The sequence below is a fragment of the Oryctolagus cuniculus genome, chromosome 3 (assembly GCF_964237555.1).
Source record: "Oryctolagus cuniculus chromosome 3, mOryCun1.1, whole genome shotgun sequence".
In the NCBI taxonomy this organism is placed as follows: domain Eukaryota; kingdom Metazoa; phylum Chordata; class Mammalia; order Lagomorpha; family Leporidae; genus Oryctolagus; species Oryctolagus cuniculus.
The window spans coordinates 48,033,978-48,060,351 of record NC_091434.1 but is presented as its reverse complement, the minus strand read 5'-3'; the positions used below and the strand labels follow the sequence as shown (position 1 = coordinate 48,060,351).

General features: G+C 34.2%; 1 protein-coding gene across 2 annotated transcripts in view; it reads right to left on the bottom strand.

Moving 5' to 3' along the window:
- Positions 1-26,374, bottom strand: part of TMEFF2 (transmembrane protein with EGF like and two follistatin like domains 2) — a 273,922-nt gene that overhangs the window by 246,266 nt on the left and 1,282 nt on the right. For both annotated transcript variants that reach the window (XM_008258851.4, XM_002712353.5), the window contains exons 2-4: positions 25,010-25,119; positions 12,836-12,965; positions 7,765-7,791 (exon numbers count right to left, since the gene is read on the bottom strand). In XM_008258851.4, the coding sequence (XP_008257073.1) occupies positions 7,765-7,791; positions 12,836-12,965; positions 25,010-25,119 (267 nt within the window). The remainder of the gene's footprint in view (positions 1-7,764; positions 7,792-12,835; positions 12,966-25,009; positions 25,120-26,374) is intronic.

Below are 26,374 nucleotides of genomic sequence, written 5' to 3'. Positions count from 1 at the left end.
ACAACTCACAGGAGCCATCTCATCTTGAAAACTCCGTATGGGCTAGGATGTGGCTTTTTGAAACTGCACAATTTCAAATTATTCCTTTTCCCAGTCTTGCTTTCTTTCCCTCCACAGATGCTGATCCTAAGAGCACCAAAGAGTACATTTCACACACATAGATCTCAACCTCAGAATATTTTCCTGGAAACCCTGCTAAAATCACAAATGCAGAAGATAAAAATAGAGAGTGTAAGTAGCCTGTTCAGGGCCACATGGCTTGTAAGTGGTGCACCAGGGACAACTCTTTAAGGCTATAATTCTAGCATTTATGCTTTTAGACTTTACCTTATATTGCTACGCACACAAGCATACTATGTGATTTTTAACAGGAAATTACATGATACAAAACACCTTAGAAGAAATACTTGTAGAAGAAATATAATAGTATTAAGGATGGGAGAGCACAGGGTAAAAGTGACACAAGAGAATAGATGGCAATCAATATACACCATGGGCTGGCGAGTAAGGTTAACTCAGCAGACGATATACATTTATAGGGGTTTGAGTATTACATTGAATAGAATAGATGCTTTCAGAAACAAAAGGGAGAGTGGGAAGGGCTAAGAATATGATACAATTAAATCTCATAGCAATGTTGGTAAGATTTATGACATATAAATTACAAGAAATGTGGTCTGTTGTAGCTGTTAGAGATAGTTATTAGAGTCAAGGCAAGCTTGTAGACTAGAGTTTCCTTCCTTCTTGGCTTAATTATTGTATTTACTGCTGTTGGGGTTGTGGGTAAGATGCTCATCCTTTCTGATCTTCCTCTGAATATCCATAATTTGTTGGTATGATTCATAAATTAAATTTATGATAGTGCTTTTTATAAACCATGTAACACTTTACATCAATATAGACATGCTTACAGATTAACATAATTTACATTCTGATATTGAGCAGAACTGTAATAAAATTTTCCCATCTATTTTAAAAGAATTTATTTCCAAAAGAACTCAAATCTCTTCAGAAAAACTTTGTAATGAATAAAGCCCTCATGGAAATTACTCCTTTTAAATATATGGAATCTCTCATATTGTGACTCTTTCCCATTTCTTCTTTGTTGGTTTTCTGTGGGGGCATTATGCCTATCACTGTAGTTTTAAGACTAATTATTTATTGTTTTGAAATTTTAAACATTTTTCATTAGTTTTCAGTCTTGTGTGACTGCAGTTTCTCTGGGTGTATTTGTCTTCTGTTATGGGAATCAACACTGTGATTTCACTTCACATCAAGCTGTTCTAGTTATGCCTCTAAATACTAGAAACTAGACTGGATTCATAGAGTTATTATTATCCCTGCAAAATATTTTAAATCCTGGGCTGAAAATCACTAATTAGAGTATTCAAAATATTAATTAAACTCTTCAGAGAAATTCTATTCTTTCTTGATCAGTTTAAGTTCATAGCTGAACATAAAGAAAGGAATAAGTGTCAAAGGGATCACATAAATAAGACCAAATGTTAGCTAATAATAATAGAATTAAAAAGGAGAGAATGATCCAACATGGAAAGCAGGCCACACAGTGGACTCATAGAATGACAAATGCCCTAAACAGCACTCTGGCCTCAGAATCAGCCCTTAAAGCATTCAGATTTTGCTAGAAAACCCATGAAAGCATTTCAAGCATAGAAAGCTAAGACACAGTGGCAAAAAAATGACCTACATGAAACATCTTTGTGAGTGAGATCCTGGTGGAAAGAAGGGGGCCATCAAAGAAGGATGTACTTTCCTCTAAAGGGAAGAGAGAACTTCCACTTTGATTATGGCCCTGTCTAGATAACGTTGGAGTCTGTGGACTCAAGAGGCTTCCATAGTCTTGGCAGCTCATGACAAGAGCCTCGAGTGATCATTGACGTCATAAATAAGAGTGTCAATTGTTAAATCAACAAGAGGAGTCACGTGCACTTGCTCCCCATGTAGGACCTCTGTCCTTAATGATTTATACTATGAAATTAACGGTAAAACTAGTCTTCAAACAGTTCTTTATACTTTGTGTGTCTGTGTGGCTGCAAACTGTTGAAATCTTTACTTAGTATAGAGTTGGTCTTCTGTATATAAAGATAATTTAAAATTAATCTTAATGAAGAATGGTATGGGAGAGGGAGTATGGTGGGATGGTTTGGGGGTGGGAGGGTGAGTACGGGTGAAAAACCGCCATAATCCAAAAGTTGTACCTATGCATTTTATATTTATTAAATAAAAGCTTTCTATAAAAACGAAATTATATTCTTTCTTATAGTAAGTGAGAGTAAAGACCAAAGGTGATATTAATTTTTAATTTCTTTTTAATGTTTTGGAGTTCAAAGTACTTTGTATCATCTTTCCTGTAAGATACTTTTCTGTTTAGGTGAGCAAATAAATGAACCTCCAAGGAGACTGAGAATAAAAATAAAATAGGTATTCTTCAAGCCAACTGAAAATCCACAATGCATATGTTCTGATTCATCATCTAATGTCATTTCTATTATAACACACAATATTCAACTTTCTTTTCCTATATAATTTTTAAAAAATCCATAAGGATGATTCAGGCCAAAGTTCGTAGTGACCATGTCAAGTTTCCAAGTATCTGGAAATTCAGAAAACTATGAATGCCCTAATGGCAAATACATATAAATATATGTGTAAAATGGTATTCACGTGTGAAAACAAACTCTAGCATAGCCTTCTTCCTTCTCACTTTCCATCACTCTCACTTTGTTTCCCTCATGCTGCTTGCGTTTTTTGTTTTTCCAATTTTGTTATATATTCTACGTTCTTCATTCTTTCTACCTCTGTTTTACTGCTACATCTCACTTTTATTTCTTTTTGAGGTAACAAGAAAACAAGATGGATTCCAACCTATGGAAAGCTAAGATGCAATTTCAGTTGAGGCTTAGATGACTGTAAGTTCATTTTGAAGAGCAAGAACAGTCTGAGATACAGGAAAGCAAATTACAGGATAGCCTCTGCTTTCTAATGCTCTCCGTATTGCCATGGAAGAATCTCAGACAGTGCAAGCTTGGGAGACTTCTTTCCTGAAGCAGTAGTTCAGCGGGAGCTGCCCACAATTGATGCCTATCTTACCTAGGCTTTTATGTGAACACAATGGTGATGCATATTGTGCTTGCTGTATTCTGATGGTGACAGTAAAGAGGCAAGGTACAAATGCTGGTCAGGACAGGGAAAGAGTACAGCAACATAGAAGAAAAAATTACTTCAAGATGTGGGAATGAATATTCAGGCCCTTTTTATTTACAGTATATTTAACATTTTCCTTCTGTAAGGGATTATTTTTCTTTTCATATCTTGAAATGCTGAGGAGAAATTTATATGTAATCCTGAGTGTGAAGAAATGTGTCATATTCATCATTACAGCTTCAGAAATCTTGCCATAGTGCCCAGGTTATATCACACTTGTTCAAGCCAACCAAATTCCTGAATATCATCAAATTCACATTACACAGACAAGAATTTTTTAAAATGTTTTTTAAGTTCTTAAACTTCTTACAATACCCTTTGCCCATTTTTAGCAATCTACATGACCAGAAATAGCGGCCTAAAATATACATTTTTTTTTTGAAATATAAAATTTTCTTGTTCTATCTAAAATGTATATGAAGAATGGGGCAGGCCTATGATGCAGTAGTTAAAGACACTGGTTGGCATGCCCATTCCATACTGGAGTATCTGAATTTGACTGGCTCCACTCCCAATTCCAGCTGCCTGCTGATGTACACCCTGGCAGGTGTACAGATGGCAGGTGATGTCTCAAGAACTTGGGTCCCCAACAGTCATGAAGGGTACTACATTGAGTTCTAGGTTCCTGGCTTTGGCCTGGCCTAACCTTGGCTATTCCAGGCATTTAGGGAATGAATTTGTTCTAGCAATGGGTCATATCTCTCTGTCTCTGTCTCTCTTTCTCTCTCTCTGCCTTGAAAGTAAATATGTAAATATGTTTTCAAAACAAAATGTTTAAGAAATAAATGAGTTATGGACACCTTGATTACCTTATATAAAGATAATTTATACAGGAAATTTTTCATTAAATAAAGCAATATGTCAAGTAGTTTTCTACAATAATGCTATTATAAGATAATTACCTGGATAATTCATATAAAATAAGACTTTCTTTATAATAGCAATAAATTTAATTTGACTTGTTGCCATATATATCCAACATTAATCTATTAAAGAATTCTCTTAACATTGTAAGTTCTATAAATAATCCCAGTGCTCCCTTTTACCTCATGAAATACAACTACACTCATTGTGTCTATGCCATGTATCTTAAATTCATTTTATTCCCACAGTCATTATCACACAATTTCCATAGATGTTATTAAAATTTAATTGTGGGTTCTCCCACATGTACAACAGAATATAATTGTAATTACTTTAATATTTAAATGCATTTTTTAATTTTTGGGAATCTAGCAACAACCTAAGAAATCTCTAAATATCTTTTAAAAGAGGGTAATGGAAAATATACACAGCCTTGCCTTTTTAATATGCCTAAGTGACTCAGAGAAATGCACGGGTTAAAAATTATACCATAACCACCCACACACCCTTTTTACTTCCTGCAGTATTTGTGGTTTACGAAGTCTGTGGGTAGATAAGAGGTTATTATCCCTCCTACACACACCCGTTTTATTATTAACAACATTACTTCTCCATATATATACACATATGAAATACCAATCCTTATCTTTCAATAACTTTCTCAAAGTTCTTAGAATTTGGTCTACATATCATATTTAGTTTATCCTTATTTTTTTTCAAGTGAGTCTATCCAGATAGGTTATATGACGCAGATACATTCCCAACCATATTTGTGTTCAAAAAAATAGAGTAACATAAACACAGGGCCTTATGTACAAAACTAATAATACAAAATTAATTTTTATATTAATAGGTTTTTAACACTAACAGGATGCATTCATTGAAATGTGACACCAACCTTTAAGATTTGTATGCAGTGTTTGTTTCTTATGATTCTACAAATTATCTTTATGAATGAATAAGCATTAGCAGGTCATGCCAAAGACACAATAACACAGTTTATTTCAGTAGCTAACTATTTCAGTAGCTTCATCTGAATAAATAGATCAAAACAAAGATTTTAAAATTCTCTATAAAGTGTATATTAACAAATTAACATAATTTTTATGAAATCTTCACATCTCTTCTATATTGCAGTTAAAAATAGTCCCTCAGATACACTTAATGAAACATATGCCCTTGTGTAAGTAGGTTAAGTTTAATTTATTTTTTAAATAATCAGGTCTAATCTTCATTGCTAATGTAATATTCACTTATTTAAAAATATAGAACAATCTTAAAAAAGTAAAAATCAATGTGGTTTTAAATGATTTTAGATATGAGGGCTTAATGATAATAACAGTTATGACAGTCATACATGATAAATGTTTTGTGAGTGAATTTTTTTTAATTCACTTTTCAAATCCATGCACTCCATTTGGGAATAATAACTTTTGCTAAAATAAGAAATTAGAAAAATAGCCATTAAATCCAAAGCACTTGTAAAGATGACCCAATTACAAAGTGAAACAGCACTGTGAGATACTGAATAGAGACCAGTTAGAACAATCACAACAATTATTACATTAGCCACACAATCAAAAGTTAGTCAACCATTTTTGAGGACTAAAAAATGGCTTCTTTGATGCCTTAGCAATACTAACTCAACTAAGATACAGTTGTAAGTCTATCCTCCACTATGGGTGGCAATCAAATTATATATTTTAGCACAACCCAATGAATATGTAAAGTGAACTTATGCATGCCACTCTAAATTAGGTTTTGGGGTTGTAGTTTTTAAGCTGTTTGACCCTCTTGTAATGAAAAGTTTAAAGAAAATTAAACTATCTATCAGTATTTCAGAGCAAGGTAATCCAGAAACTAGAAAAAAGCACTTTAGTTAAGAAAAAAAACCTCTTATCTTTAATTTTTAAAATGTTCATGCAGCTAGGAGGAGGTACTCACTACCACAATTACAAGAATAATTGTTTAAAAAACTACAACTCAAAATTAATTGGATTTGTGCTCTTGTTTTTTTATTACTCAAGCATGTATTAAGAAGTTATTTTTTTAACTCCAGATTACTATAAAGTGTCCACAACTGAAGAGTTGTTTTAAAAAGGAAAAAAAAAAAAAAAATAGAGGAAGGAAACTAGTTTCCAAGTCATGTATCACTCATATGGTATGAAATAAGTTATAAATGTCATACTCGTGAGATTAAAATTACTTCCTAGAAAATCAGCCTTATTCAGATCACAGGATAACACAAAACGAACCTCAGTTTTCAATATGTAACGCATCAAGGAAGAGTTGATTCACATTCACTTGCATGTGCTAATAACAATGAATGAAAACAGGCAATGAGTATCTGCAGCAAAACAAATACACCTGATCCAACTTGATTTATTTCTTAATACTTCAATGGTGAATTATCCATTGAAGGAATATTTTACCTTTCTTTTTCTTTATGATTTAGTTTGATCTTCTAAACTGTTGTTTTCAAAACCTCTAAGGAAGCTTTCTTTAGAATACTATATTAATCAGCTGAGGTGGGATGGACGTAATTTTGTAGAAGGGACAAAAAAAAAAAAAAAAAAAAAAGGAACCTTTCCAAACATCAGGTGATTGTCCAAGGTCATGTCACAGTGAAATACATTCCATACTTGAGTCTTGACTTCTGTTCAGTTTTAGTCTTCATGGAAAAAAAACCTGTGCTTTAACATACTGTACTAATTGTGTTCACTGGGTATTGTTCACTTGAATTTGTTAATCCTTTCATTACACAAGACAACTTCATAAATCTCTGAAGTATTTCCTGAACTAGATAAAATGTACATTAATGATTTGTGTTTCTGGGACCCAAGGCTCCTTTTACTTTTTTTGTTTTTCTAATCAATTCTGCATTTAAAAACTAAATTTGACTTCGAATCATACACTTCTTTATTTCCCATTATTTAAGCAAGGCTTTAAGAGGATACTTATGCTTTTATTCATTCTGTTATTAATCTTGAAATTATATCTAGGTTTGATTTTGGTTTTGTTTTGCATTGTATGGATAAAAATGGGATTTGCTTGGATTTCATTCAGAAAAGCGTTTACAAAGAAGGTTCAATCTATAATTTGTCAGTAAGGTTATCAGATCAATCTTTAAAAATTCTTCCTCTCTATGATATATTTCTTTAAATAAGGAACATAATATTATGCCAGCAAAAATAACTACATATTAATTTAATCAAAGACACAAAGACAACATCATATTTTCATTGTCTTAAATTTTTTAAAAAATTTTTCATAAGCTAAAGCTCCTTTAGTTTCAAATTACAAATTTGATAATGATAATTATGTAGGCATATGTGTTCATATTAATACCTATTAATTAAGCTTATTATAATATATTTTAAAAGTCAACTTAAGCTCAATGGTGGAAATTTCTGTTTGAAAGCATTGACATTAAGAATATCTATCTCAAAAATAACTCACACACAAATGGAGGGATAGAGTAAGATTCATAAATAACCAAAACTCTGCATAATATACACATTTACTTAAAAAGGACATGATGTTTTTATGTTTTCCCCTTTCCTAAAATCTAAAATGTAAATTTGTTTTAGATATTTGTAATGGAAAACAAATGACAAAATATCTATAATAATATTAACATATAAGTCTTCAACAATAGAAGAAGGCATCTCCTACCTCCATCTCCAGATCCTGATCCTGCATCTGGGAGGGAAAATTGAAAGAATTTACATTTATTTGAAAAACACATGAAAAATATAATGTTTTAAAGTTCAAGAGTACTTTATCAGTTTAATACTATAATATCATTGTGAAAATTACTACTATATAACCTGATAATATATATGAGTAAAGTCACACATAATATATATGAGTATACTCATTTTTATCCTTCAACCTTATGAAAATAGTATTTTCCAGCTTCAGAAAAATTCATGAACTTGATTGAGCAAAATATCTGATATTTTTATTTTAATTAGGGTGAATTTGGTACATTTGGCCAAAAATATTGATAATAGGATGCTTATCACAGTCAGTGAATTTTAGAAACTAAAAAATACATGTGTCAAATAAACTCCTAATTAAGGCTTATATTCTTACAAATTGCATATGAATAAAGAGAAAAACAGTTTAAAATGAATATCATTTTAGGTAATTGCAAACATGTTTTACAAATCTTACAATTGTAGATAATTCTATCTGCAACTAAATAAGCATCCTTTGCTTCTGAAATCATAGATGAGCTTAACTTTTGCCTTTGTGCTTGAAATTGGGTATACACTGAGTATAACTGCCAGTAAAGGAATAGTACCCTTTCTTTCTCCACTTCTGTCTCCTAGCATCCAAATAACTAATCTGGTCAAAGTTGTCTATTCCAAGGACTCAGTTCCCAGAAACACTCAGTCTCCTGATTGGAGTCATGTTCACTGAGTTTCCATCTGCTTCTACCTTTATTACTTGCACACATATCTTCCCTCTGCCTTCCCATTGTTTAGCATTCTGAATATCTTTGCTGTGTATTTTAATGTTAATGCTGAGAAATAAGACTAATACTGGAATTAACATGTCTGATGTGGTGTCATCCCACATTGAAATCTCAACTAGATTCTAAGAATCAAACACTGCTTCTATGAATTTATGTTTGCAATTTTACTGCAATCAAAATAAAAAAAAAATTCCATTTATTTGCATGATACTCTACTGACAGGCACCAAACAGAAAGAGTCATGGTGGAGGCTGACATTTGACACAGCAGTTACAATGTCACTGGATATCAGTATCCTATATAGGACTACCTAGATTTGAGTCATGGCTCCCATATTCCTGATTCCTGTTAATGAGCACTTTGGGAGGCAGCAAGTGATAGCACAAGTTCTTTGCTCCTGCCATGTATGTGGGAGACACAATTTAAGTTTTAGTTTCTTGATTTTGACCTGGCCCAGACCCCATTGTTGCAGGTATTTGGGGAGTGAACTATAACAGATGGAAGATTTTTTTCTCTCTCTCTCCCTTTCAAATAAATGAAAAATAAATAAATTTTAATAAAAAAAAGTGTTATGTGTGTAAAGATCCTTAGAGGGTAGACACATACGAAAGAAAGAATGCCTCCCCAGTGGTCTTCTTCCTTGCTATCACGTTAGGGCATTAGCACTGTCATTAAGGAGCAGTAGTCTTGGTAGAGACTCACATTAACTAAATTCACACTGCCTAACACTGTATTATATCAGAATGGTCAATCCTTAATGAACTGCTAATGTGACTAGATGTATGTCATTGGGCCAATATATTAATTCTTTAAAGGCAAGCTAATTTGTAAGACAATTTATAGTAATAATAAAAACTCTTCTTAGGAAGTTTAAAATCAAACAGGTATTTAAATTCTATGATTTGACAATTTAATGATAACAGATCAAGAAAGGCTGTTGCATTCATGTCCATAATAGGAAAAAGCTCCTGTTAACTGAACTGATAATAAGTCACAGTACTATCTTTTGGACAGAACAGTGCTTGACAGTCAATGTTTGTTAAGTTTCCTTTGTGAATGTTTCCACATTTAAAATTACTTGCTTTATGTTCAGTTTACTTGAAAGCTTAATTCAGTTTTACTTACAATCAGGAGAATCTAAATTAAAGGTTGTACTATTATAGTGAAAATATATTCTATCTGTATATCATTTGAATGCATATAATTTCTTCTTTTATTTCCTTCTAAGACCATAAATTTCTTCTAGTCAATGACAATGTATTGTTCATCATTCTATAGTTACAAGCAACTAAGAGGAAATGCATTAAAAACTCATGGGTTCTCAGCTCCAAATTTTATTCACTGAATGACATAGGGAATGTCATTCCAGCTTCTAAGCTTGTTTCTCCTCTATTCAAAATGTACAGTAATGCCTACCTCACTGGGATACTTGGAGGCTAACAGAACAATAGCATATTCTAAATGTTTGAGCACCGTCTGAAATATGATAATTACAACTGTAGAGTGAGCATCTTGCCTATTCATTATTAGTTTTCAAATAATTATATGTCACTGGGGAAAAATCAGAAAAAAATGGCAGCAGTATTTTAGCTTGTGATATCCATGAATGTTTCAAAAAATTCATGATCTTTAAGAAAATTAGCATTTAATTTGATCCAAATTAAATGGCTATGAAAAAAAGAAGGAATATATTGGGAAAATGGTCGCATAAATCCAAAGCATCATTATGAAACAGCTATGGGAATCTTTAATGTATTTCTACTATAAGATGAATCTTCTTGACAAACTGAGAGATAAATAGCTTACTATAGTCTCATTAATAAGATGCAAACACTGAAGGAAAGGAGTCATGCTGTTGGAATCTGGGAAACTAGTTAATGTGTTTCTTACAAGACAAAAAGTTAAATCAACAGCGAGAACATTAAGTAGCCCAGAAGGATACCATCTTGTGAACAACAACAACTAAAAACATTTGTAAGTTCAATGAAATATAATAAAGACAGAATTAAGTCTTTTGTCATTTATTACAAGAGATCAGAACTTGCTACCTCCAGTCAGTGTCAAATAGCTTCAAAATAAAAATGGAAAATCTATGAAGAAATGAATGAGAATCCTTTTTAGATCGTAAGTCAGAACCCCAATTTATTTACAGTCAGACGTAGTTAATCAAAAATGCTTTGATCTCTGCATGATTATTCAGATCAAAACTCTTTTAGATTTACATGTCAATGGAAGATGTATTCAGCAAGACTGGCTTACTAATTAAATCCTGTAGAAATCTAAGTGTATGAATGAGCTAAGGACAGATTATTCAATTGTTATTAAATTTTCTACTTAGCTACGGATTTCTTTTCATCACATAACCAGCACATCAGGGACTAGAATGGAAAGGCTTAAATGAATCAGGAGAATTTGCTGACAAGAAGTTGGAGTTGGCAAGTAAGAAGGAGAGATTTTGTTACCAACCATCACTAGCCATAACCACTTCTGGTCTGTTTATTATGACTATTACCTGCTGTTCCTCATTTGGTTATTGTGTGAGAAGGACAGACATCCATCATGATGCATCATCATGCATAAGCAAAACCTTTCCTCAGTATTCTGTGGTATTTGACTACATCCTCTCTGGTTTCTGGGAGTCCAGATTACCATTTTTTTCTATCCTATGTAACCTAAAGTGTTGCTTTTAAGTTTTTATTGCTTAGGTATTGCTAAAGGATTTTTCATAATTAATTTGCTCCTTGTCTATCTTTCTAGTTCTCATTCCTTACTAGCAGAATAGCAAGCTGGTCCCTTCCATTTCTTATGAGGGAATACTGCCCAGAAACTCTCACACACTGCTGTCACTTTTACTCATTATTTCTCACTCACAGGCCAACAGCAATGACCCGTTGGCTCTAACAAATAAGAAGCAAGTGGAGCACCAGTCCAGCTTCCCTCCCCACCACTCTTCCAGAAAGAACATTCACATCCTGAGGCAAAAAATTGCTTTGGAGAAGAGACTACTTAAAAGCCAGAACCAAACAAAAAAGCCAGAGAAATGATACCAGTTCCTTCTGGTAATTTTCAGAAACCTCAGTACAACTTAGAATATCAACAATTACTGAGAACCATTAAGCTGAAGATAATCTTTTCAAAAATATGAGACTTTTCTCCATGCTCATTTGTCATCCTTCTCAAGTCATCAAATATTTCACTTTTCAAAATAATAACCCAGAGTAGAAGCACCCATTATCTTACAGGTACTTTTGAATAAGATAGACTTTGCATAACACTATTCTTTATTTTCAGTTTTGGAAGGATTATTTATGTCATTATTATTTTCTCTGAATATATATCATTCAAATTCTCAGAAATGATGAATTATTCCTGAAACATGCTTATTTGCCATGAAGAACAACTATTATTGGACACTATGCATATTTTAATAAAAATGATTTTGATATATCAAGTCTAGCCTGAAATCTCAACTCCACTTTTTTTTTTTTTGGACAGGCAGAGTGGACAGTGAGAGAGAGAGAGACAGAGAGAAAGGTCTTCCTTTGCCTCAACTCCACTTTTACACTTTGCTTCTTCAAGCTCAGCTTTATCTAGTTTTCTTCCCTAACCACAATCCTGTTAAACTTTTACAACTGTAGTACACAAAAGGAAAATCTAAAGAGCATATGAAATCAATTCCTTTTCAATTTCTTTATAGCTTTCTTGCTACAACATAACTCAAAAGCTATGTAGAATCCCAGGTTAACTGTATCAGAAAGGATAGATGCCATCAGAAATTATATCTACCACAAATACTTTCTTCAACATAATGTGCTAAGTGGCAAGAAAAGCATTTTATAGAGTTGCTAAGGTTAAAATTTTAACTTTAGAATTCAATCCTGCAAAACTTCCTTCTAGCAGATAATATTATCATTTTAAATAAACAGAAAAACTTTAGCCATGCATGGATAGATTTCTATATATTTGGTAGCTGGGAAGTCAATCAAGGTCTCTAATTATATTTGACTTTCATTCAACTATCATCACTTCATTAAATAACAAATATTTAAATTAACTATTGTCTTTATGGTAGAACTCTCTTTATTCTAGAAGTGATTTGGAAATAAAAGACCAAGAATAATGCATGACCTGTACAAAAGAACAAAAGAAATGTTTAGTAATTATATAACACAACTCATTTACTTTGAAATAATAGGAAACATCACACATGGCTTTTTGATTTGGAATCCATTCAGAGGGTTTTGTGGAGAATCACATACATACCTGTGGCACATGATCCTTCTGACACCACAAGTATCTCACTCTGCTGTTTGCATGCAGCCTGTCGCAGGTAACACTCGTTCTGGTAGCTCTCTCCATTGGAGCCACACACAGGCACATAGTCACTGTTGCACTGGGTAACACAAAGATATAAGACTATCATTAGTACTGGAGTTTTATTCCTCTGACACTGTGAATAAGAATTATAATTTACCAAAGGAAACAGACTTGTATTCATTTTCAGTGATTCCCTTATACCATAAATCTTTGTTCTTGTAAACTCATCATTTAAAGGTACATAAATGAATTTTGAATCATTCATCAGTCATTTGATTAGATAGAAGAAACAAAAATCATCTAAATTCATCAAGAAACTCCAACAAGGTGACTGGGAAAATAACAAGAAAAAGGTATAGCAGAAAATGTATCAATACCAGTTAATAATGTTTTTCTGCGATATAATCTGCCTAACTTGGTGGAAACATCAAAATGTGCTATGATATTGAAGCTATTCAAAATAAGATAACATCTATCTATGTTTGAGGAGGAAGTGTATTTAATCATTATTAATTTCTGTTTTTAAAAGATTTTGTTTATTTGAGAGGCAGAGTTACAGATAGTGAGAGGCAGAGACAGAGAGAAAGGTCTTCCCTCCGTCGGTTCATTCCCAAATGGCCACAAAAGCTGGAGCTGCACCCATCCAAAGCCAGGAGCCAGGTGCCTCCTCCCAATCTCCCATGCAGTTACAGGGGCCCAAGTACCCAGGCCATCCTCCACTGCCTTCCCAGGCCATAGCAGAGAGCTGGATGGGAAGAGGAGCGGCAAGGACTAGAACCAGTGTCCACATGGGAAGCTGGCACAGCAGGTGGAGGATTAACCTATTGTGCCATGGCACTGGCCCCAATCATTATTAATTTCTAAAAATTCAAATAAGATCATATACTGATGTTTACAAAGAAACAGGACAATAGGATACAGTGAAAATATTCAGCTACTACTGAACCTTTACTACTGTTACCTTTACTGATTATTTCAAAGTATGACTTGTTTTATTTATATATATATATATATATATATATATATATACATCTCACCATACCAGATTTTAATACATACTACAGGGCAGTAATAATGAAAACAACCTGGTACTGGCACAAAGACAGAAGGCAGACCTATGGAACAGAATAGAAGCTCCAGAAATCAATCCACTCATCTATAACCAACTTATTTTTGACAAAGGAGCTAAAATCAACCCCTGGATCACGGACAATCTCTTCAACAAATGGTGCTGGGAAAACTAGATCTCCACATGCAGAAGTATGAAACAAGACCCCTACCTTAAACCTTACACAAAAATCCACTCAAAATGGATCAAAGACCTAAATCTACAACCTGATAGCATCAAATTACTAGAGAACAATGTAGAACCTGTGCAGACATTGACATAGGCAAAAACTTCTTAGAAAAGGCTTCAGAAACACAAGTAACCAAAGACAAAATTAACAAATGGGATTACACTAAGGTAAGAAGCTTCTGTACTACAAAATAAACACTTACAAAGTGAAGAGGCAACCAAAGAAAGGAAGAAAATATTTGCAAACTACACAACTGATAAAGGCTTAATATTCAGAATCTATAAACAGCTCAAGAAATTCAACCACAGCAAAACTAACAAGCCCATTAAGAAATGGTCAAAGGGCTTGAACAGGCATTTTTCAAGAGCAGAAATTCAAATGGCCAACAGACACTTGAAAAAATGCTCAGGATCACTAGCCATCAGGGAAATTCAAATCAAAACCACAATGAGGTTTCACTATACCCCAGTTAGAATGACTCTCATAAAGAAATCAACAAATAACAAACGCTGTTTAGAATATGAGGGAAAAGATACCCTAATCCACTTTCGGTAGAAATGTAAACTGGTATAGCCACTGTGGAAGACAGTATAGACATAGCTCAGAAATCTAAATATAGATATACCATAAGACCCAGCCATCCCACTCCTGGGAATTTACCCAAGCCAGAAGAAATCAGCATATGAAAGAGCTATCTGTACCATCACATTTAAGCAGCTTAGTTCCCAATAGCTGAGCTATGGAATCAACCCAAATGTCCCTCAACTGAAGACTGGATAAAGAAATAATGGTATATATACACTATGGAATACCAATAAGCTGTACAAATAAATGAATCCTTTCTTTTGCAACAAAATGGATGCAACTGGAAACCATTACACTTAGTAAAATAAGCCAGTCCCCAAAAGACAGATATCATATGTTTTCTTTGACCTGTGGTAACTAATAGAGTACCTAAAATATAATGTATTGGAGTGAAATTGGCATTTCGAGATTTGATATTGTTTATAGCACTGGTGTCTACTGTTGAGGAACAGTGTTTCTTTCTTTATACTATTTGTTGAACACTTTACTATGTGTAGGGTTAACTTTATGATTATAAAGTAAATGAAAATAGATCTTAGTAAAAAATAAGAATGGGAATAGGAGAGGGAGGTGGATGAAGGGTTGTTGCATGGGTGGAAGGGAGGGTAGGGTGGTAAGTATGACTGTGTTCCTAAATCTGTATAAAAGAAAAACATGAAATTTGTATACCTTAAATAGAATATTAAAAAAGGAAAAAATTATGTATTTCATACAGAGAAAAGTTCATTTTAACAATCTCATTATAAAAATGTACATATTTTACAGTGGAAATTAGGCAACCTACAGGGTATAGTCATCACAACATAATCACACTCTAAGGCATTAGAGATAAGTAGCTGTGTTCTATACTTGCTAATTACGCCAGGGAGGTGATTATCTCATGATTACCACGACTGATGCACTTCATTGTTTAATTATAACAAATGTAATGATTGAGATGGTTATTAGCAAATGCTCACCTATGCCAGAAACAAAGGAAGGAAAATTATACAGTCAGAAACATGTGAAAGTTTTTGAAAATGTTCCTATATCCTACTTTTAATTAAAATATTTGGATTTTTACATGCTATAACATAGAAAGCTAATTAACGATCTATTAGATCATTTGTCTACAGAGATATGTCTAGAAAAGTTTACACATATATATCTTAAAAACCCAAAACTTTATCATAAATGAACTTCAGTTTAAGGATTTATATGTTCTTGAGACAGGCATTTGGAGCAGCAATTAAATAACCCCTGGGAATGCCTTCATGACATATTGTAGAGGCAGTGCCAGTTCTGTATCCTGCTTCCTGGTAATGCTCACCCTGTGATGCTGCAGTGATAGTTCAAATACGTGGGTCCCTGCCACCTACATGGAAGACCCAGATCAAGTCCAGAGTTACTGGCTTTGGCCTGGCCTTACCCTGACTGTTGTAGACACCTGGGGAATAAACTACAAGATAGAAGATCTCTGTCTGTCTCTCTGCCTTTCAATTAATTGCAAATAAACAAGTAAAAACTTTAAAAAGTGATCTCAACAGGATGATAATCTGATTGATAAATACCCGAGATTTCCATTTTTATAAGTATCTCTTTATATCTTCTTCCATACAATATCTTACTTTCTTATTTACAATCCACCATTTAACTTTTTCTTTTCTTCAAAATTTTATTTATTTGAAAGAGAGAAAGAGAAAGAGAAAGAGAAAGAGAAAGAGAAAGAGAAAGAGAAAGAGAAAGAGAAAGAGAAAAATGAAGTGAGATCTCCCAGTTGGGTACTCACTCCCCAAATATCTGCAACAGCTGCAGTTGTGCTAGGGCTGAAGTTGGCAGCAGGGAACTAAATCCAGGTTCCCTACATGGGTGGCAGGGACCCAATCACTTTAACCATCATCACTGCCTCCCAAGGTACACATTAGCAGGAAACTGTAATATGGAGCTGGAGCCATGATTCAAGTCCAGGTACTCTGAAGTGGGACACGAACATAATAACCTCTTGGCTACATGCCCACTCCTAACACTTGTTTTCTAACTTCATAGCTTAATAATAATTAGCCTTATCATCCTACCAATTTAAAAATGGCATAGGTCAATGTTCTTTGATGAAAGTCTTATGGTCTTTTACCTATTATTGAATAACTTAAATATAACATCTACAAACAGTAAATTCAAATTTTATAACACTCATATTATCATGACCAAAATTGCTTATGAGATCCTTTAGCATTTATTTTAAAAACTCCTTTATCTTTATTTCTATAATTTACAATACATTCTAGAAGCCCTCTAAATAACAATTCTTTTGCAAAGTAACATATTAGTTTCTAGATCCAGTCTACTTACATGGTTACAGTTTAAAAACTGATATGACTAGAACTTTTTGCTAATATTTCACTGATTTAACTCATTAAAGAGTTCATGTCTGATTAAGTGATTCCTGTGTAAAGGTTGTCATCTGCTAACCTTGCAAATTGTTTTTTGACTTACATCTAAAAACTGAGTTACAATAAATCAGAGCATCTTCATTCCTACTCAAAAAAGAAAGCAACTGCAAAATGTGTGGGAAGAGTTTTATTTTCCAATGAGCAGTACTGAAGAGACAGCCCATGAATTGGGCTGGTGCTCATGTCAGAAACATGGCCAGGAAGGCAAATGGATGGAAAAATGCTTGATAAATGTGCTGTGTTCAGGACTTGGAACTGGAGAATATCAGTAGGATTTATGGGACTCTACTAATACTACAATGGTTTCTGAGCATTGAAAGAGACTAGAAAGAAGGAAACAGATGGTGTTGTCAATGCCAAAAGACTAGCTCACCTCTCAGATGAGGGTGTGCAGGGCTAGACTGATAACTTTCTTACCTTTTAATCTCCATCTCTAACTCTGGTTATAATACTTTGTGTATAGTCTATTTGGGTCCACATTTTGTTCTCTCCAAATCCCTAATATTTCTCTGTCCATTTCATTTATTTCTGTGGATTACTCAAATGTGGAGTCAGTGGGCTGGTAGTGGTGAGTGGGAAGTATTTATTATCTCTGTCAAGTGCTATTACACAATGCTGATATGCATCTTAAAATATCGAATAAACTGATAAAGTGTTCATATGCCGCTTCTGAGGGATGCAGCAAGCCAAATACGAACAGTGCTAAAAACAGAGTTGCCAAGTTCCATGCACAAGCCAAAAGGGAGATTTGTAGAGCTGAAAAAAGCTTAACTGTAGATTATCACCACAATGTTTTTGGCCCTTAGTACCATGACTTGCACTCATTAATATGAAGAACACAAGAAAGAAACATAGTCTAAATCATTAAAGCTCAAGAGTGGGCAATTATATTTCTCTTCTATTTCTCTCACTGTCTTGGAGTAAGACTCGCTGTATATTACTAAATAATTAAATATTTAACACATTTAAAGCCTGGACTTCCAATTATCTGAGATATTTGGTGAATTAATGAAATCATATTTTAAAACATGGAATACTTGATAATACTCACTTATCAAAAGAAATACAAATTATTTGCCCTTCATGAGTGTTTTCACTAGCAGAGTCATCATCTAACATCAACACCAAACCATGGCATTTTTAGAATCAGAAAACAAAGGAAAATAGGATAACCCTAAGCATGAAAAGAGGCCAACTACTGTGTTAAAATATGCCAAATTATTGGAAACAACTTCAAGTGGTAGCCATGATACCACTAAGCTTCATACAAAGGGACAGACTCAGATGTTGAGTGACTTGCCAAAGGCCACAGAGTTGGCTGGTGAGAGAGGAAACAAGACTCAAGCCCAGATGGTTAGGTCCATAAATGTATGTGTTGTACAAACTTCCTCTCAGGCTAAAAAAATGATTCCATTTTTTTCTTAAGATGTCTTAAAAACCTTGTTTATTTTTCAAATATGTGTTTTTTCAATAGAATGACTTTGTTCCAAAATTTCCACATTGCTTAAGAAACCAGCTATGCACTACACTAGTGGATTCAATAAGTTGACACACTAGAATATATGGAATTCATTTTTACTACAAATGAATAAAAATGTATGAGTTTTCCCTATGATTTATTGCTTGTTTGGCTAATAAGGACTTTTTTTGGCTGAGATTTCAGCATCTAGAAGCTATGGATGACTTATGTTTTATATATTGTCAGCACCTTCCACAGAGTCTGGCATGTAGAAGGTGTTCAACAGATGTTAAGTGAATTCAGTTATATTCCCAGTTGTCAAAGCTTAGGGGGATGGCTTGGGATGTGGTATATTTCTTTTCCAAAAAGAAAGAGATAAAAATGTTGCATGCGTTCCAATCATTTGACCACTCCAAAAGTATCTTCAGTTCTCTATGACCACATTTCCTTACGTGAAAATGTTAGGATTTGAAGTGTGGACAGGACTCTGACTATGGCAGAAGGGACTGTGTGAATTCCTACGGGAAGTCATTAAAGAACACAGATTCTACCTGTCACTTTCTCTTCCTTTGGGTGCTTGCTCTTGAACCTAACCATGAGGTTGTTATGAAGAAGCTCAAACTAGCCCATACACAAAGATCAACATGGAGGAGAATGAAGGTCTCCAGTTGACAGACAGATGAGACAGAGTCCTGAGAAGAGTGTAGCACAAGACTTGGAAATCCCTATCAGGTCCCCCATCCCTTCCACCCCACCCAGCTGATGCCAAACAGAGCAGAGATGAGGTGTTTCCATGAAGACCTGTCTGAATTGCAGACTCATGTACAATATAAATGCTCATTTTTAAAGCCACTTGGGTTCTGGACAATTTTTTAGGCAGTCTTAGCAACTGGAACTTGCAGATATAAAGTGGTACTCATTTAATAAAAATATTATATATCTCAATTAGGTAGTGTCTCAAAAACCTAAGCATTCAACAAATTAAATTTTTTTTTTAAATGTTTGTATTTACTTGAAAGGCAGATTGAGAGACAGACAGAGAGGGCGAGGGCGAGGGCGTGGGAGGGGAGGGAGAGAGAGACAGAGAGAGAGAGAGAGAAAGAATCTTCCACCTCGTGGTTCATTCCCCAAATTCCCCCCAATAGCCAGGGCCAGACTAGGCTAAAACCAATAATCAGGAACTCCTACCAGGTCTCCCACAGGGGTGGCAGAGAACCAAATATTTGAAGCATCATATACTGCCTCCTAGGCACATTAGCAGTAGCTGGATCAGAAGTGGAGTAGCTGAGACTCAAACCAAGCACTCACATAAGGGATGAGTGCATCCCAAGTGGTTGCTTAATCTACTGCCCCAAAACTCCTCTCCCAGATATCTAAATTATAAAGTGATTATTGATCACTGTATGGCCAGAGCTTTCTATGAATCACTGTATGTATGTCCTCTTTCTTTTTTCCCTCCTTACCTCTCTCACTCCTTTCCTCTTTCATTTAAAGAGATCATCCATTCATCCATCTACTGTTCCTAAATATTTATCCCCACAATTGATTTACCAGGTGAACAGCCTTTCCTTTGGTACACAGAAAGTAAGGCAAGATGCATGAGACTGTATGCAGTTTTGGAACTCATATCATCACTTCACAATTAGTTGTACAAGTTGAATATCCCTTTTCCAAAATATTTGTGATCAGAAGCATTTTTGGTTTTTGGGATATTGGAATAAATTTTATTGCTGGAGAATTTCTAATTAAAAATGTGAAATGCAAAGTTCTGAATCTGAAACATTTTGAGTACTCTTGCAGTGAGAGATAGGGAGAGAACACATGCAATTGATTCAGATTTCAGAGCATTACAGATTTTGGATTTTTGGATTATGGATGCATAATCTGTAATGCTTTGGATATTAAGAATTGTCTATTTTAAATTGGTACTTTTGTTGTTACTGATATTTTCATTTGCATGTCTAATTTTCTTGGCTAGTACAACTGGATTTGGTGTTAAAGGACCTTGTTTCTTATTCTAGAATCAACACTTAGTGTAAATTACTTATACTTGCATTTACAGGTCTTAATTCTCTCATCTTTAAAAGAAGTAAAAATTTATCTCACTTTTGCAAAAAATAAGAGATATTCAGATGTTAGAAATCTGTTCAAGTCATCTAAAAAATGAAGATATATTAAAAATATAAAAATATATATTTCCTTCAGTAGTCTAATAATAATCCAAGTTGCAAAACACTTTTAGATTTCTCTTTTAGATTTGTCTCTCAGACAGAAAGACTATCATTTTATCCTATTTTGAATGGAAGGATTCATGCTTTGTCTTAGGATGCAGGGAGAATCAAAATTGAGAATAGTATATAGAAAAATGTATCTTTTCAGGACCTGACCCTTTTTTATCAGATACTAAGGCAAAAACAAACAAAAACCACAAAAATCAAAAAAACTCAAATTATGTGAAGAGTATTGGGAAATGATTGAATGAAGATATTCTTAGCTTAAAATATTCTATCACACCTGATATGACTTGTACATTTTTCTTGATTTTTAATGTCACTCTACATCCTTCGCATGTTCAAAGTCTAAATTTTCTCCCACTAGATTAAAAACTATTGTAAAGAATATACTAATAACAGTACTAATCCAGTGGTAAATTTAAGATACTACAAGTATTTGGATGGGAAATTCATATTTTAGTTTCTTACTAAAACTTGCATTGCAGGTCCCCATATATTCCATTCAACAGTTACTTCAATTAATGACAGGCCGGCGCCGCGGCTCACTGGGCTAATCCTCCACCTTGCGGCGCTGGCACACCGGGTTCTAGTCCCGGTCGGGGCGCCGGATTCTGTCCTGGTTGCCCCTCTTCCAGGCCAGCTCTCTGCTGTGGCCAGGGAGTGCAGTGGAGGATGGCCCAAGTGCTTGGGCCCTGCACCCCATGGGAGACCAGGATAAGTACCTGGCTCCTGCCATCGGATCAGCGTGGTGCGCCGGCCACGGCAGCCATTGGAGGGTGAACCAACAGCAAAAGGAAGACCTTTCTCTCTGTCTCTCTCTCTCACTGTCCACTCTGCCTGTCAAAAAAAAAAAAAATCAATGAAAAATTTAGTGGTTGAACAACATATGAAAAAAGGAAATATCTTTGCTGATGAAAGATTTACTAAAATCTTTTGGAGCAGCTGAATATTGAACACAATCCCTTAATGAGAGAGTCATACATTTCCATTTAATTGAAATCATCCATTTAGAGTTCTATCAACTCCTTTTCTATTGTAAAAATTTCAGAATCGAGGTTTTCCATGTGAAGAATGCTCTTTCTGGTTCAGTTATACTGGTTATGAGTTTTACTTCTTGTATCTAACCTTGACTATAAACATAAGAAAATTTGTAAAAATCACAAACTAATGGAGGAAATTAATTCTACAAAATCCTGTGGTCCTTTAATTACTGATTTCGCCAACTGTTTTTTTGCTATAGTTAACATTTGGGGAAAGTAGGAAAGGAGTTCTCATGCTCCATCTCTCCCATGTTGTTCCTTGAAAGAACATAATTACATTGTTCAGTGTGGCTGGAGACCTTAGAAGCTGATGTCATATGCATACTAAATATGCATATATTACTAACAGTATACTATGGTCTTGAAGACTAGTTTAATCACAGGGATATTTACCCACCAGGAGGTGTTGCATTTTACAAGTATCAGTTGTTTGTGTTTCTTAGAAAGAAAAACATAATGACCAAGAATCTTCTGGTATATCTAAAAAGTCACTCAAGTTAGAGGAAGTTACTTCACAAAATTTGTGGAAATTCCAATAAAAAGAGAAACTTACTTTTTGTGCAAAAAAATTTGAAGTATATACAAATGAGGAGGGTCTTAAAAAGTGTTCATGCAGAGTGCATGTTCTAAAGAAATTGTGCATGGCCCCAAACGGTAGAGTTAGAAATATACCAGGGGATTCCAATTCAATCCCATCAAGGTGGCATGTACCAATGCCATCTCACTAGTCCAAGTGATCAATTTCTGTTCACAATTGATCATAATGATAGGACTAAGAGCCAAAGGGATCACATTAACAAGACTAGTGTCTGCAAATACTAACTGATAGAATAAAAAAGGGACAGAACAATCCAACATGGGAAGCGAGATACACAGCAGACTCATAGAATGGCAGATATCCTAAACAGCACTCTGGCCTCAGAAGCAGCCCTTAAGGCATGCGGATCCGGCTAAAAAGCCCATGAGAGTATTTCAGGCATGGAAAGCCAAGACACTCTGGCCAAAAAAAAAAAAAAAAAAAAATGACCTAAATGAAAGATATCCGCGAGTGAGATCCCAGTGGAAAGAACAGGTCATCAAAGAAGGAGGTACCTTTCTCTGAAGGGAGGAGAGAACTTCCACTCTGACTATGACCTTGTCTAAATATGATCAGAGTCGGTGAACTCAAAAGGCTTCCATAGCCTTGGCAACTCATGACAAGAGCCTAGGGTGATTACTGATGCCCTAAACAAGAGTGTCAAATTGTTAAGTCAACAACAGGAGTCACTGTGCACTTACTCCTCATGTAGGATCTCTGTCCTCAATGTGCTGTACATTGTGATTTAATGCTATAACTAGTACTCAAACAGTATTTTTCACTTTGTGTTTCTATGTGGGTGCAAATTGTTGAAATCTTTACTTAATATATGCTAAACTGATCTTCTATATATAAGGAGAATCGAAAATGAATCTTGATGTGAATGGAAGGGGAGAGGGAGCGGGAAAGGGGAGGGTTGCAGGTGGGAGGGAAGTTATGGGGGGGAAGCTATTGTAATCCATAAGCTGTACTTTGGAAATTCATATTCATTAAATAAAAGTTAAAAAAAGAAATTGTGCATGGATTAAAAAAAATTTGCAATAACATAAACTTATCTTTTAATCCCATGTTCAATTAACTCTTTGAAGTACACTGGTATCTAAATACAAATTTCCTTATCTGCATCATTGGAAAGTTGAATTCAATCTAAAATATTTAAATTTCAACAATTCTAAATATTACATATTAGAGCATATTGTTAGACATGAATTTTGAGTTCAATGTTTCTATTGTCCCATGTTACACTTTTTTCTCTTCTCCTCTATTTCTTGTTCCTCCTCCTCCTTCTTTTCAGTCTCTCTTGTTTTCTACTTACAATTTTAGAAAGCTTTTTTTTTATGATTCACACATAAAGTTTTGTTTATGTGCTTCTTTTTTCATTGACTTTTATGTCAGAATTGCAACATATTTTTAGAGTAGCTCAATTTCTAGGGGAGTAACTACCAGAAGTCATGAGGGAAGTTGTTTGGATGGTGGATATATTCTATATTTTAATTATCAGGTTGACCATACGACTGTATTTGTCAAAAGTCAGGATTGTACCCCCGAAAATGAGTGGCTTAATGTACCTAAGTTATACTTAGGCTTGATATAAAGAAAAAGAAATAAATAGTTAATTCAACCACACTCAATGGTGAATACAGTATACTACTACAACAGCTATGTTATTTGAGGGTATACATGATTATGTGAACATTCTGAGAGGAAAGGAAGGCTTATAACTAACATGATTGAAAGCTTTGCTAAATGATGAGTACAATAATGACATTAAGGTTTCTATGCTTAGCAAATTCTAATAACCTAGTTTTGATGATACCATTATTGCAAACTTTCTTTTGTAATTTTTAAAAACTTTCATTAAAACAAAGAAAAGTGCATTTTTCTCACTTTCATGAGATTAATTGTGGCTCTCTGTTTGCTCATTTGGATACCTGAGAGATTTGGTGCTAATTGAACATGATACCCAGGAAATGTTAATATATATTGATAAGGTTCATGATTTTTAAATTAGTTTAGTAGGTCTAAAGTCACATTAATAGTGAATTAGCTTCAAAACTTAACCAGATTGCTTGGATAATGAAACTAAGTCCATCAAGACAAAGATCAATCAAGTCAAAAGATGAGACCTCCAATCAAAAAGAACAAAAGTACAAATCCACATTTTTTAACTCATCAACTATTTTGACTATCATTAATTGTCAGTTTACTCATAGAATGTATGCTAGAAGGGTCAAAGAAACATCAGTTTCCTTTGAGATCACAGAAGCACAATCTGAAGATTTCTACCACCAATGGCATTTGTAACCATGACATATACATTTCTCCAAAAAGAGTATATCTTCTAGACATCAGTTGGTTCTCCTGCCAGTACTTTTGCTTGGTGCTAGCTTTCCTCTTACTTGCATAATTATAAATTGTTAAATGATGGGTTTTAAAGGGAGATCCCTGTTTTGTACTCTCTCTAATGAATGATAAAATACAAGTACAAGACTTCTTACCTTGAACTGACAGACACAAGTCACAGTGTCTCCAATTCTTAAACATTCCCCATCGAATTTACAGGTATTGGTGTCACAGAGGAAGAGATCATTTTCTCTGTCATCATAACCTCAAATTTAAAGAGAATATTTCAGTCATTAAAAATGTTATGGATTTTAACAAAAAAGCAAATACTAGCTTTAAGCTTTAAAAAATTGCTCTAAATTTTAATTCCCAATCATAGCTGTACTGCAAGGTCACTCTCTACAGATAGTCTCAAAATCTAGCTAATTGATCAATATTCATTTCCATTTTTCCTCAATTCCTTTCCAGTCAGTCAATCCTCCTTAAATACTATTTTTGATTGTGATGGTTTACCTTTGGCTAATACTAACAGAGGTGAAGGAAGGTTTATCACTTGCTTCTTAGTTTCCTTATGTTTTGCTCATTAAGTGGACTATGTTTATGATCCCGAAATTCCACATTTTGGAAAAGATCCAGTGACAGTCTCTGAATGTCATTTTGCCAATTTTTCATCTTTATTGTTCTTTTGCTTTAAGGTCTGAAATAACCTCTTATTTGGAATTTTTCCAGACAAAGAGGAAACAAAGCCTCAATAATAAAGATAAACAGGCTCAGTGTTTTCTGTGATGGTCTGTCTAGCTCAAATGAAGATTGATCATCTCTAAGTTAACGGAGGTAGGAGGGGGGTGCCAAGTTCTTGACAATCTGCTTGAAAACCGGGTTCATTCTTTTTTCTTCCCAGCAGATACTTTAAGATAGCTGGCTAATAATGAATTTTGATTGCCCATCTCAATTTCACATTTAAATTACTTACTTCCTACAGCGGTATTATAGTTAGGGATGAAGCAAACCAGTCATGTTGAACTACAGAGCCATCAACATTTCAAACAATTCATTTTATAGGTCATTTAATGTTCATATAATAAATCATCCCCTAAAAACCAATTAGGCAATTGAAAGTGGAGCTCATTCTTTCAAAAAATAACATACATGTGTGCATGAAGCGAGAACCAGTTAAAGAAACATGTTTAGAGTTATAAAAATGTCAAAATTAGAAATTGCCCCAAACAGAACAAACTCCATTTATTGACTCAAATCTAATAGGGTTGCAAATCTCAACTTATCTTAAGAGATAAACTAGAATGATGTGGAATAATCTTCCTCTCAGAATTTACAACAATGATAACTCAGCACTACATATGCTTGCCTACAAGTTAGGGCTGGTGACCCTCTCCTCTCAAAAGTTACATGTGCTTTGGTTAACAAACAGCCCTAAAAGCCACTTTATTCAAGTCCAGAATTAACTATTGCAGAATTATATTTACAGAAGATGAAAAATTACACACAGTTTTGCAAAAAAC